The sequence below is a fragment of the Amblyomma americanum genome, chromosome 8 (assembly GCF_052857255.1).
Source record: "Amblyomma americanum isolate KBUSLIRL-KWMA chromosome 8, ASM5285725v1, whole genome shotgun sequence".
Lineage (NCBI taxonomy): Eukaryota > Metazoa > Arthropoda > Arachnida > Ixodida > Ixodidae > Amblyomma > Amblyomma americanum.
The window spans coordinates 126,908,055-126,921,657 of NC_135504.1; the positions used below are offsets into that span (position 1 = coordinate 126,908,055).

The 13,603-nt window shown below is 44.8% G+C and overlaps 1 protein-coding gene across 1 annotated transcript; it reads right to left on the minus strand.

Moving 5' to 3' along the window:
• Positions 1-1,113: 1,113 nt before the first annotated feature.
• On the minus strand, positions 1,114-11,838 carry LOC144102754 (uncharacterized). The gene is made up of 3 exons (XM_077635933.1): positions 11,586-11,838; positions 4,138-5,552; positions 1,114-1,119 (listed from the first exon to the last, which is right to left on the minus strand). Exons 1-3 carry the CDS (start codon positions 11,716-11,718, stop codon positions 1,114-1,116), a joined length of 1,554 nt encoding a protein of 517 aa, XP_077492059.1. The 5' UTR covers positions 11,719-11,838.
• Positions 11,839-13,603: the final 1,765 nt, after the last annotated feature.

Consider the following 13,603-nt stretch of genomic DNA (forward strand, 5'->3'; position numbering starts at 1 on the left):
TATCTGCATGAGTGGAACAAATTCCTAGCAACTTTGCCACAGCACCATACCTATGACTGCCAAGCAAATTCATTTATGAAGTGCTTTACTATGGTGAGGGAAGGCCATTCTCAACTAGTTCTACCACGGCAATATAAGTCCGTGTGACACATTGCACCAGCAATGTTCCGAAAAATGAGTAATACTGTTTGTCTGCTGCAGCAGTATTGTCTTTGTTAAATAAGATGAATGGTAGTTATGTGCTCCACGATAACTACATATTCTCAACTGTCCTCTAAAAATGCAGTTCACTATGACATCACGACATGACAAAGAGGTATGTATGCAGCATGGAGTGCCACTTGATACTGCTTTTCCTGAAGTGCACCACATGCAAACAAAAATGATAGTGAATGCAAGGCAGGTATGAACAAGCAACAGAGTGCACTAATTGCCTAAAGATGAGAAATGCTTGCTAATTGTCAAGAGGTTCTCTGTTGAGCAGCACCAGAGAAAATTTACTCACGCATGCAGATTCTGAGTGGGGAATGAGGGGCCTGAAATATCTTATTTTTAAACTGTGGGGTTTATATTTGAGAGCGACACATGGGCTATGAGGGACACCATAATGGATGTCTCCGGATTAATTTGCACCCCCTGGGGCTTTTTAACGTGCGCTGACTTTGCACAACATATTGGCATTCTTGTATTTTTCCTCCACTGAAATACAGCCGCCACTGCCAGGATCAAATTCTGGGGTAAGCAGTCTAAAGACCCCAGAGCCACTGAGGTGCCATAGCGGGATGAGTTCTCCATTCCTAGGAGGAAAATTTCGGGAAGAAAGAATGACTAGAAAGGAATTACTTGAGGCCTGTAGTGTACCCATACTGGTGCTGCTTGACATGGGATATCAGTTCCCCTTGTTATGACCATGCGGGCTTCAAGAAAATTAGCAAATGGCACTCCTCTTCCCTGCTGTGTTTTGAGCTTGCTATGCTGAAGAACTTTGTCAAAGCAGCCCAGCAACTACCTCACAAAATAATCCTCACCTGAAATCTGTCATCTTCAGTTGGCAGGGTCTACAAACAGCCAGCACATTCAGGTGCTACTTTCTGCATTAAATATTTTCCCTCATCAAATCTGCAAAAAACAAACACAAGCAAGGCAAGCACACAACTTGTGAAAAAGCTACATTTTCTCTAGTCAAGGACAAGTGAGCACCTGTCCCTATGACCAGTGTGGTTCAGCCTAAAATTTGGATGGCTAGTCTGGTGTAAAAATTTAGTTCTCTATAAAAAAGTTTTGCAGCCCATTCTGCTCTGCACACAAAGATACAGCAAGCTTCCTGCAATGCAAGCATGACAAGGACTATGTATTGCTGGACTGTATCAACAATGCCTAGGATTAGAATGCCTCCTTATAGTTAGTGGAGGTGCTGGCTTCCCTCAACCTGAACCCGCAGCTCTGCAGCTGTGCATTGCCCCAGATGTTAGCATGGCTCAAGTCAGCAACCTGCAAGTCCGTAGCATTAAATGGAGTTGTACTCAGGATCATTGATATTGCCACTTGAATGACAAGGTAGGCCCACTATAATTCAGGGCACCAGGGTTCTTCCGTTACCTGACTGCACTTTATACAAACAGCCCGCTTTGGCCTGCTACATTAGAATTTTATAAGTTCCACCCAAATACTGTCTGGCATTGCACAAACCTTTTGCTTAAATAGTTTTTACTAATTGAGAATGAAACATACAGTTAGGAAAGAGTTAGGCAAATACTTCAGTACATTACCAGCAATGCATTCATATGCACTTAGGCTAAGTCTTTACTGTAAGCTTGCCTATGCCACAGCAACTGGTCCATCAAAACAACAATATGGCATTTGCTGCACTTTCCTTGGAAATTGTTCAGTGCAGTCATGCTGCGAAAATAAAATTCAGACTCTTTGAGAACAGCCATACACATCACTGGTGCTCCCTCAGTAACGGCATCTCTGGTGTCCGAGTCATCATCGGCAGCTTGTGAGCATGTCTCATGGACATTTTCAGCCAGTTTTTTTTTAAATCTTAGTTCCCTTTGTGCTGTCCAAATCATCAACAGCTTGTGAGCTGAAAACAGTGATGAAACATGCTAACACTTCATTTGCTGCACTTTCCTTGGAAAGTGTTCAGTGCAGTCATGCTGCGAAAATAAAATTCAGACTCTTTGAGAACAGCCATACACATCACTGGTGCTCCCTCAGTAACGGCATCTCTGGTGTCTGAGTCATCATCGGCAGCTTGTGAGCATGTCTCATGGACATTTTCAGCCAGTTTTTTTTTTAAATCTTAGTTCCCTTTGTGCTGTCCAAATCGTCAACAGCTTGTGAGCATGTTTCATCGCTGTTTTGAGCTAACACATCTGCTGTCCTGTGCTTTTTGACCTTAATGGCATGTTATACCTGGGCAGAAGTATTGCAACAATGTGTATTGTGAAAGTTCTGGTTAACAGAAAAGTGACAGCTGAGTTTAATTTGCACATGCTTCCTTAGACTGCATATATACGCAACCAAAAGACTGTTTTCTCACTTCAACATATTCTAGAATTTAACTGGGCTTGCATTGAGAGCTTGTTATATACTTTATGTCAGCTCCACCTGTAGCACTGTTGGAGATGCCTCTCATGCTATTCAACACACACACCATCCAAGCCACTGCCACACCGCTGTACACTATGTTACACATCTATGTACACTCCATGCACACACTACCAGCAGCACACGTGACAAGGTTGGAGGTGCCTCTCGCGCTCTAACGCACACACCATCCAAGCCACCGCCACGTGGCTGCACACCATACCACACATCTATGTACACTCCATGCACACACTTACCAGCAGCACACGTGACAAGGTTGGAGGTGCCTCTCTCTCACACACCATCCAAGCCACCGCCACGTGGCTGCACACCATACCACACATCTATGTACACTCCATGCACACATACTTACCAGCAGCACACGTGACAAGGTTGGAGGTGCCTCTCGCGCTCTAACGCACACACCATCCAAGCCACCGCCACGTGGCTGCACACCATACCACACATCTATGTACACTCCATGCACACACTTACCAGCAGCACACGTGACAAGGTTGGAGGTGCCTCTCTCTCACACACACCATCCAAGCCTCCGCCACGTGGCTGCACACCATACCACACATCTATGTACACTCCATGCACACATACTTACCAGCAGCACACGTGACAAGGTTGGAGGTGCCTCTCGCGCTCTAACGCACACACCATCCAAGCCACTGCCACATGGCTGCACACCATACCACATCTATGTACAAGTGCAGGCAGTACAAAAAGGAACATGTGGTCAAGAACAGTTATTCCAATTTATCAATTCAGTGAGCACTGCTGTTCCGCTTTTCATGGAAGACAACTGAAAAGCATGACATACTTGTTTTTTTAAGACATGTTGGGTAAAGCACTGGCTCGCTTTGGGGCATGCTTGCGTGTTCCCTTTCATAATGGTTGCACTTGTATGTTACACAAGCAACAGCACAAATTAAGTTCGAGATGCCTCTTATGTTATAACAGATGCACTATCTATGACTTCCCTTATTTATGCTTGCTATTTACTGTTTTCAGTCAATGCACTCCATGAACATTTTGCTACACAGGGATAAACTGCACATTTCTCAGCTTTGGACAAAGTTCAATCCGCAAGGAAGCATTATTTTACTTTTTTACTTTACAGTAATCGTGGTCATTTCCGGTATGAATAATCAAGACTTCTTCGTCCAGTCCATGAGAGAGAAGCTGCCGTTTTACTGTTTCCTGCTGCAGCATAGTGGGAGGACGGCCCAATGCAGGCTTGATTTTGCCATATTTCAGTGCTGCATACCGCGGCTGCTTTTCAACGTTCTTATTTGCAGGCACCAGCCGTGGTTTTTTTTCTGTTGGCTGCTTTGCGGTCGCAAGGCTATGCTTTGCAGCAAACTTTGTCAGGTCTTCGTCTATCATCTTTTGCTCCTCGGCAGTTTTCTCTGGAAGCTGGTTAATCAGCATTTGGAAGGTAGACCCAGCTTTCAATTTCAGCACATTAGTTCTTTCTGGTGATATTTTTAGCGTGGAGCCTTGCTGAGTGCTCTGCATAATATGTTGAGCACTGGCCATTAAGGAGCCTGCATCATCGATAGCATAGTCTTGGATGCCATCTTTGGAAGGACAATTGGAACAGGTGGCCTGGCTGCTCTGCAACTTGCGCGACTGCAGCTCCATTAAAGCAACAGCATGCATGTGCTTGCAAATGTGCGCATGCATTGCATGGTCAACACATGTGCATGTGAACATGTTGTGGCAAGCCTCACACTGCTTGCAATGAAGCTCACAGCCACTGCATGATTTGCTAGTCCTTTGCACTGTGTGCTTGAAGTTCACCAAGCTTTGTGACTTTACATGCCACTGGCCATCTCCCACTCTCTCAGTACTGGTCTTACAAAGCTCAATCCCCACTTTATGCCTCCCAAATAGGGCAGATTTGCGGTGGTCTGCTCCTCCTTTCATAAGTGCAATAGCCCTGTTGTAAAGCTTGTCAGACGTCAAATAAAAAAGTACTTTAATTAATTTATCCAGTCGCCCATTTATCTTGCCACCAAAGTGAGAGTACTTCAGTGTCTTGTGCATTGACTCCAAGTGATTATTTGTTGTTAATCCAATGTACTGCCGATAGCAGTAAGCCCACTGACATGCCCTCTTTGCGTATGTTTTTTCAAAATATCTGATGAAGCCATCCAGCTCTTCCAGCTCCTTTGGAGCAAGGCGATTAAGCTGCTGCTCTTTGGAATAAATGCTAAGAAACGCAGGGAGCAACTGTTGAAACTCTGTCTCATCTGTGCACTTCATCAGAGTGTGTAGCATGTCCCTTATTGTATCCCTGCAGTCCTTGTTTGTTACCGTATTCAGGCGCGCGCCCCAGTTGTGCAGCACGTGCCAGCTGCAAAGCAGTCGACTCTTCAGGGTACCCATCACCTGCTCCCATGCATTGCCATAAACAGGGGCATCATCAGACATAAATGCCTGACACTGTACTGTGTTTGTTTTTTCTTTGATGGCCTCGAAAAACCTCACCATGGTGCCCATGTTCACCCTTTTTGAAATCACATAGGCACACGGGATACCAGATCCGTCTTCAGAAATTGTGAGCAGGGTTGTCAGTTGAAATTTGTACTTATTTGTGCCATGGGTGGAGTCAATGCACAGTTTCTCTGTCCCCAATTTAGAAAGTAACTCTCGTTGTGGGAATGTCATTAACGCTAGCTCAAAGTCACCATCATGACTGTTGGGGTCACCCTTCTTCATGTAATACAACAGTGGTGACTCGTTTTCCGCCCTCATTTCTTCGACCCATAAGTCAAAACTTTTAAAATCGTCTGGATCTCTCTGCTCTTCTTTGCCAATCCTAAACTTATCTGCAATGTTGCGGAGGTCCTTAGTGGTCACAAGTTGCATCCGTGGGCTTGATCCACTTGTGCCTGCTCGGATGTTGTGCACAACGGTTTTTGCGGGCACTCCTTCTGCTAACCGACCTGAAAATTGTACAGAAAAAAAAACTGTTAGCATCTCTGGTACATTTGCTTACTGCCATGTAATAAAGTGACAGATACTTCTAGTCAGATTCCTTTGTCTTCAGCCTTGTTCCTTTTTTACAGATGACACAAATTACATCATAACTTTTATTTCACTTTTGTGGCACTGCACAGCACACGACAAAATGCTTGTTTCACAGCCATATGGTATTCATTTTATGTGCTTGAGTGTTTAAACATGCATAGAATGCAAAACTGGAAAGTTATATACAGCCTGTTATAAATGCAGGATATAAAAGCTCTGAAAATGTGGACAAGAAAAGAAGAAGGACATCTGGTTCTCATTCAGTCCCGTTTCATTCTACATATTCAGAAAGTGCACCAATTGACCTGACTGCACCTTTACAGGAGTAGACAAACCAAATTTCTGAATGCGTTCTTTGTTTCTTTGGACTGGAGCACAATACTGTGCATGAGGCGCAATGTAAAATCCTGAATAATTTCTAAGTGAATATTTTTCTCAAGCTGTTTCGGCTTCAGCAACCGAATGACTGCTGCTAAGTAAGAGACTATTTAAGGGTGTGCAAGTTATGCATAAACTGCAATATAATCTGCTTGTTCTTTTTTTTTTGTGATTTGAACTCTTGTCCAGGCTTGTGTTTAGTGGTTTTTGAGGAATGGAAATGGCACTGTGGGCACCTGAACGTGCCATGAGGGAAGGCAGGAACGTGGGAGTGAACGAAGTAAGGGAAAGCCGTAGTGGAGGGCTCCGCAATAATTCCAACCATCTTGGAATCTTTGGGCACTGACAATGTGCAGCACATGGGCACCTCTTGCATTTCGCCTCCATCGAAACGCAGCTGTTGCGGCCGCGTTCGAACCCGGGTATTCCGGCTCAGTAGCATTCAAACCACTGAACCACTTCAGCGGGTTAGGCTTGCATAACAAATGCTGCGAATTAAAACGACGAAAGCAGTGACCATCAAATCATCTGTGACGTCACAGCCACCGTTCAGCTGTTGAAACCGTAACAGCATAAGAGAAAAACATTCAGTTATTGTCGCTTGTTGGCACAATTCACATGGTTGTCAATATCTTCTCATGTGCTGTGCATCGTTGCAAAGACTGAACGTACAGCTAAAATTTGGTATCTCTACTGCTTTAATGCAGCCTGTTATAAGTACTCTAAACGGCTTATTAACATGGGTTCACGAAACAAAAATTTTCTGCACGTAGTACAAAATTTGGAGAGGATAGAAATGCAGTTATGGTCACGCAAAGTAATACATGAAAAAACAAAACCTTTAACTGATACCATAATAACCTTTAACTATTTATGTGGCAACAGCGGACACTGGTGTCTCCCACCTGCACAACTTTACAATTTGTGTATAGCTTGTGAGATGGCCATTGCCACTCTAGGACCGGAAATTCCTCATATGAACACTGCACTGAACTATAAATGTATTATTTTTCTTTTGTGTCATGGTGAAAGCAATATCAGCAGTTAAACTTCGTGCTCATTTCTGACGAGTGATGTTTCCAGCTGGCATTTTTTGGAAGCGACACAATCTTGATCCGGGCTTCCAAGAACATTTTTGTTATATTCCGCATGTCAACAGGAATGTCGGGACCCTGTTTGTGAGTGGATTTCGTAACTGGATGCACACTACTCTGTTTTATGTTTGAAAGTGTGGGCGTCAGTGAGGAATCATTACGATTAGCAATGACTCTGTTCCAGGCATACATTTTTAATGCAACGCAACTCTGCAGCGGCGTTAACCAGCAGTGATCCCAAAAATCCCAGATGATGTCTGTGTGACATCAAGTGAAAATAAAATTTCGAAGGTGCAGGGAATTGAGGCCAGGACTTCCAGATATCAAAGCGAGCGGGGAACCCACAGGCCACAAAACCATGTTGCGTCTGGGCGAGCAGAGGTGAACCAAGTTTATGCGTTACCTTACAAATGTATGCTAATGAGTAGGTGTGTAAATAGAAAGAGAAAAATTTGAAATGAAAAGGAACTGAAATAAAAATGCTTTCACACTCACGTAAGTAGTTTAAGCGCCCTTAGTAATTTTTCTTGGTATTGCATTCACCTAGTGACCTAACAGGTTATCATTGTTCATAGTTAAGGGGGATCCGATAACTGAGGAGACCTTAGAACTGTTCTTCAGCTTTCTAGACGATTAAAAGCAAGGCACTGAATGATTTGGGCAGTGGTTTTCGAGCACCCTCCACTTTGGTTCTCACGGAGACATTAGATTGTGCAAAGCCAACACCAAAGGAAGCTGCAGGATCTCTAAATGCATGCTCAACCAGTTGGCGATGGTAGGGAAAATGACAATGGGATGGGCTGCTGTAAAGCTTACTGACATTCCTGCGAGCATTAGTAATGAAGTGACAACACAGTGAAATAGTCCGAATTAATGAAAGTTCACTGCAGACGAACCTGTCTTGTGAGAAAAAACATGCCCCTTATACAACCGTTAGCCTGGTAGCGTTGTTGCTCTTATCAGAACAAAATGCCTACGCTTTCGACAGGCGGCCAAAATGGGGGCTAGCATTTAATTTTTTATTTGGCTCTTGATGCTGCAATTGTCATTCAAGACGCATTTCATGGAGCTCAAGCCAAATTCTTGTGGCTGAAGTTTAATGTCAGCCGACTGAGAGACAAACCTAGGATAGTCAATGAAACCAACAGAAAAAAATTGGCGGTGGTTTAGCTCTGGTTAAACCTGGTGTGACGCGATAGCTACAGCTGGCCGAGTGGAACTCGCTTAGTCGAATTGCAAAGTCAGTCTTTCGCCGCTCCGTTTTGCTGGGCGTTTCATCTTCACCTTCGTCCCACTTGACATGGCGCATGCGCACAAATGTTGCAGCTCGGTTTCGCCTGCTCTGCACCATGTGGCTGGTCACGTGACGAACCACGTGGCCATGTTGCGGTGGCCATGGTCACGTGCCACCACCACGCTAAAGACTCGAAATGCTACCGTAATGTAGCTATCGCTACAAAAGAAAACAGACACTGCAGTGGTTCAGTTCTAGACGGCATTCCTAATCATGTTCAATTCGAAAGACTGGACCACTTCCACAAAGCATCTCAACTAAACAGCATGAAGTTCGTACGCGCAATGCGCCTGCAATGTGCCATTGTGGATCAATTGTTTTTCACCCTTCCATGCGACCAAGCAAGCTCAAGTGTATTGCACTATAGTCAGATACAGCTCAAGAACAAAGTGGCGCATGGCCCTCAAAGAAGACCCTCCATTCAATGGTATCAGCTGATTTTCATGACCCAGCAGTTAAGCCGCAACTAATCCCCGTTCATCTGCCACCATCCTGCAATGCTACTCCTTAGGATTAACGTGACATCATAAGAATTGGTCGACACCACTGCCTAGAAGGCTTCCTTTGAGGGGCATTCGTCACTTGGTTCTTAAGTTGTATCCTACTATAACTTATTCTGCCCCCTCGTTTTGTGGGACATACCTTTTCCCACTTTACAATAGGTGTTTTCATGTGTCGTACCACCTCTTTTGTGCCATGAGTGCATTGCAGGAGAATGAAAATTCATTGTAATGATCACTCTTCAGTTCAATGAACAAATTATTTCCCTAAATTTCTAGTAATGCACTTTTGTCTCACACCATATGAAGGGTTGATAGAGTGTAGCCTCTAAATGTTTTTACATTCTGGTACAGTGAACACTGCATGCACAAACGCTTTGCACAAGAGGAGTGGCTAACCTGCAAGCACTCTGGCCTCATCCGGGGACAGCCTCTGGTGGCAGACTTCATTGAAGTGTCCGTAGTGTTTCTTTTGAAACACTACATATACTTTGCTGTCTTTCTCCGTAACCTCTAGAGTTGCAAAGCAATGCTTGCCAATTCTGCAGCTTCCTTGCCCCTTTTTCTGCCTTTGGCGCTGTTCTATAGGAAGCTCTTTGTGCGTGCCGGAACTGTGGCAATGCAGGTAGCGTTTGAAAACGCTTGATGCGCTTTCTTTCCTTCCTGTTGAAGCTATGAAATGACAGCAAGTTCTGCTTTCTTCTCCATCTTTCCAGGTGCAAAATTCTGAAATGGAAAAATTATAAACATAACTAAGCACTCCACACAGTAGAAGTTAATTATTGGTGCAAGAGCACTATTCTGATGCGTAAACACCCGAGCAAGATTTTGTGAAGTATGTGGGTCTGTGCCAAGAGCATAGCAACGGCAACATAGCAACCACAGTGTCATAGCAGCATTACAGCATAGTTATGACGTGATCAAAGTCCATGACTAAAAAAGTAAAAGAGAAAACGGGCCTGAACATACATGTGCTTCATTTTGATAAAAATGTACACAATGACAGTGCATGAAAAACGGCATAAGGCAACATTAGAAAGCCAACAGTGAAGTAACAAGACAAGGCAACGTTCATGCAATTCTGCTTTTGCATGTTTATAAAATTTTGGCAAAAATTCTCTTTTTTTTGTGCATCACACCACTTTCATTTTTTTGAAAGGCAAGTGCAAAGTGAAGTTTGCTCTTTTTACATAGACTAATGAAAAATGCAAGCACTATGGATTGGGAACACGGGCAATACTCCCGCGCTACTACTGGCGCTCTGCTTGTGCCAAGTGCACATAACAATCACGGATTTAGTTGACCATTTTTTGCCTTTTGCCAGTAGTGCAGAACTGCGTTTCCCAGCTTATTTTTACTATTAAAAAATTGATCAGTCATTCACTTACGGTTTTTTCATGCTACTGGTGCATGAGCAACAATTTCTGGAGAATATTGTTTAATATACTAGGTTAACTGATTACACGAACTGTTACATAGTCTACCTCTGCAAAGCTCATTTCTGCATGGCAACCTTTTACGTGGCCCTGTCCTTGGACCACAAATTCAGGGCAGCTTTGTTGACTTCCAGAGGCTAGAATAACACTGGGCATTCCTCCTGCACACTTCTGTGTGTTGCAACTGCGATGGCTACAGCACTGCCAAGCCAGTGCATTCCGCGACAATGTCGTGTGTCCTGTATGTGTGTACCTCTGTCACATTGCGGTTGTGATGGAGATATGAAGTGCAGTTCGGTCAAGACATCGCAGGTGCAACAGAGCATAAGCAAGGCCTGTAGCACCGAGTCTTGCTGCTAGGATAGGCTGCACGAGCAGTTTTTTTTCCTGCAGTGGCTAATTTAAATATGAAAGAGAGCCCCTTATGGAGGACCTAGGATACCAAAAAAAAAATCTGCAAACACACTTAAGCGAGAATGCGAAATCATTGAGTCACGGCTACGTAGCATGACTAAGCAAACTTTGTACAACCTCTGTACACATTGCATTACTTAAGTGCTGAGTCATGCTATGCTTCATAACCATTATGAGTCACGGCTATGACTACGCATACTTTGTAAATTTCATTACGTCGCTTGTATGATGATTATCGATTTTTATGGCGCAAAGGCATCTATGGCCAAGGAGCGCCATGACACAAGGTATTTTTGACTTCTCAGGGTGGGGTCAAAGACCCCGTTTCCAAGCAGTTCACCCCAGATAAGGCGAGCACCAGGCCAGGGGAAAACTTGTACCCATTGTATCACCGGTGAGTGCCCGGCGGCACTGGGGATCGAGCCCCGCACCTCCCGCATGCGAGGCGGATGCTCAACCACTTGGCCACCGCGTCGCTTGTAAAGTGCCGAGTCATGATACATTGCAGAATGACTGACTACAATCATGACTTCCATAGGTCATAGTACGCTGCGTTTCAAATTTGACTAAAACGCGCATGTCATCGCGAAGTTTTTATGCGCAAAACCACGTGCACGTTTCCCCGGGTGAGTGTAAGCCCGTAAATAAAAATAAAAAACGAACGGGCTTTGTATTAACACACTTCAAAAGCGCGCACTCGAAAGGTCAGTAAACTGCAACTTTTAAAACAGTAATCGAAGCTATAACGAGCGTCCGACTGCCTCCCGCTCTGCGCCTTTGTTGTCGTGACCACTGCGTGCATGCATGCAATAGCATCGACTTCGTTTCTTACCTGTATTAGAGTCGAAGACTAGATTCTCCACTTCTTCCTCGAAGTTGTGTTCGTCCACATGGTGCCGCCGCAGGTCATGAAGAATGACAAAATGCTTCGGACACAAGTCGCACGAGAACGACCGTACCTTCATCGTCAGCGCTTCCTCGTCTTTTACATGCTGCAAAGCTCCTTCCCCGTGAACGTTCTTTACGTGTTTTCTTAAATTACTAGTGTTGGAGAACGCCTTGTCGCAAAACTTGCACCACTTCCGTTCGGAGTTCTTGCCGGTGGTCGCTGAAGCAGCACCAGCGCTCACGTCCGTCTGCATGCGTGAGGCGAAAGGAAATGGCAGGAGAGAGAGAGATGCACCTTGGGATATGGGCACCTATCGTACCAAGGAACGCGGCGCAAGCAAGGATTTTCGCAAAGAGTTGAAATTCTCCCTATCGGTTGAAGCACAATGCTCCCCAAAAGTCCCCACAGAGTGACGTAGCGCAGAGCAGTGACGTCTGTTTTCAGTTGGCCAATCGCAACGAGGATCATCTTCCTCTGAATAGCCGCTCCGGAGAAATGGAACGCGTCCCAAGATGGCGGCTGTCCGGCTAGACGTCTAACCGCAGGGCTAAACGGAGAAACCTGATCCTCATGTCACGTGGTTTTTAATGACGTCATTTCAAAATGGCGTTTATCTCGGTACTTTTCTGGGTACTTTTTGTCGCAAAATTAGATAAAAATGGCGCTGAAAATTTTTGAAACGTCCCTAGGCACAGTTCCTAGGTCGATGGCGTCTCCATGGTTGCCACGGTGGTTTGTTTACATGGTTGTTTAGCGCGCGGTGCGTTGACGTGTGAAAGAAGTGGTGTCGTCAAAGGCATGGAAGGTTAGCGCAAAGGCCAGTGATATTGACCGCGCTAACGTCCGGGCTTGTGCCCTAGTGCTGTCTTTATTATGTAAGCTTGCAGTGCGACCGGTTCCAGCTAGTGGTATGATATGGGAAGCTCGTAAAGACTACATTTTGCAAGGCGGTGCCTGCATTGAATGAGTGTGTCGAGAATTATGGTTTCCTTGTGTTCCGCGTAACTGATTCTGACCTGTACGTACTGATACGGCAACCTCGCATGCATAATGTCATCTCTATGCCCTGTGCGATGTCTGTATTCTGTCATCCCATTTGTCAGTTGTGGTATTTACCATGTTCCTATAGTCCTGCATATGTGCCCACCGGCGGCAAGCTATGCGCAAAAAAGGCACTTGTGTACCGAAGGAAGGCGGACAAGAAGTACTGCACTAGCCTGTGAAAGGACATATCTTCCGTCTTACGTGTTTGATATGCCTGCAAAGTCTAACCACCAACTAGCCAAGCTGTAATGGATTACTTCGCATTGACGCCCATGTTGCGCAAAGCACACGGTAGGCCACAGCTGCTTTGCACGACGCCGCAGCGTTTCCCGCGGAGAGACCTCACGCAACGCGACGCATCGTGCCACATATGAGCTGTGGTCCCTACGTCGCTTTCTTCACTGATAGGCTTTTAGCGAATTTTGTAGTATGGTCACACCACCTAACCTTGTAATATCTGTGAAAGCTGTTGGTGAAGTGTTTTTATAACCTATAAGTAGAACTTGTGAAAGTAACATGGTTCTTGGTGTATTTTTTCTAACGTTCAGCATTGGAATGAAGCCAGACAAGGCTAAAACTTGTTTTGCTGGCTCTGTCATTCCTGTAGTGGTTTGTGATAATGCGGGAGGCATGACAGGCTTTCAGCATCTGCGTAGCCAGAGTCAGCACAATGTGGCCTTAGGGTTCGCTTGGAAACGTTGGGTTATTGCATGGTAAGTAAAACATAATACAGAGAGAACAGTAAACACTCTGAATGAGCAGTCTCTTGCACCTTCTGTGTGTAACATTTTCTGAGCTTAAATTCCTAGACATCATGAATGCATTCCAAATTTCACAGCTGTTGTTTCTGCTGCTGCAGTTAGTAAAAACGCAGACTGATAGGCTAGTTAGTATGGCATAATAAGGATAAAACAGCA

Excerpts from the sequence above, each read along its gene's own strand:
- LOC144102754 (XM_077635933.1), bottom strand. The coding sequence starts at position 11,718 with ATGAAGGTACGGTCGTTCTCGTGCGACTTGTGTCCGAAGCATTTTGTC. Across the intron at positions 5,553-11,585 it reads AGTCTTCGACTCTAATACAG|GTCGGTTAGCAGAAGGAGTG; the intron begins GTAAGAAACGAA and ends TACAATTTTCAG.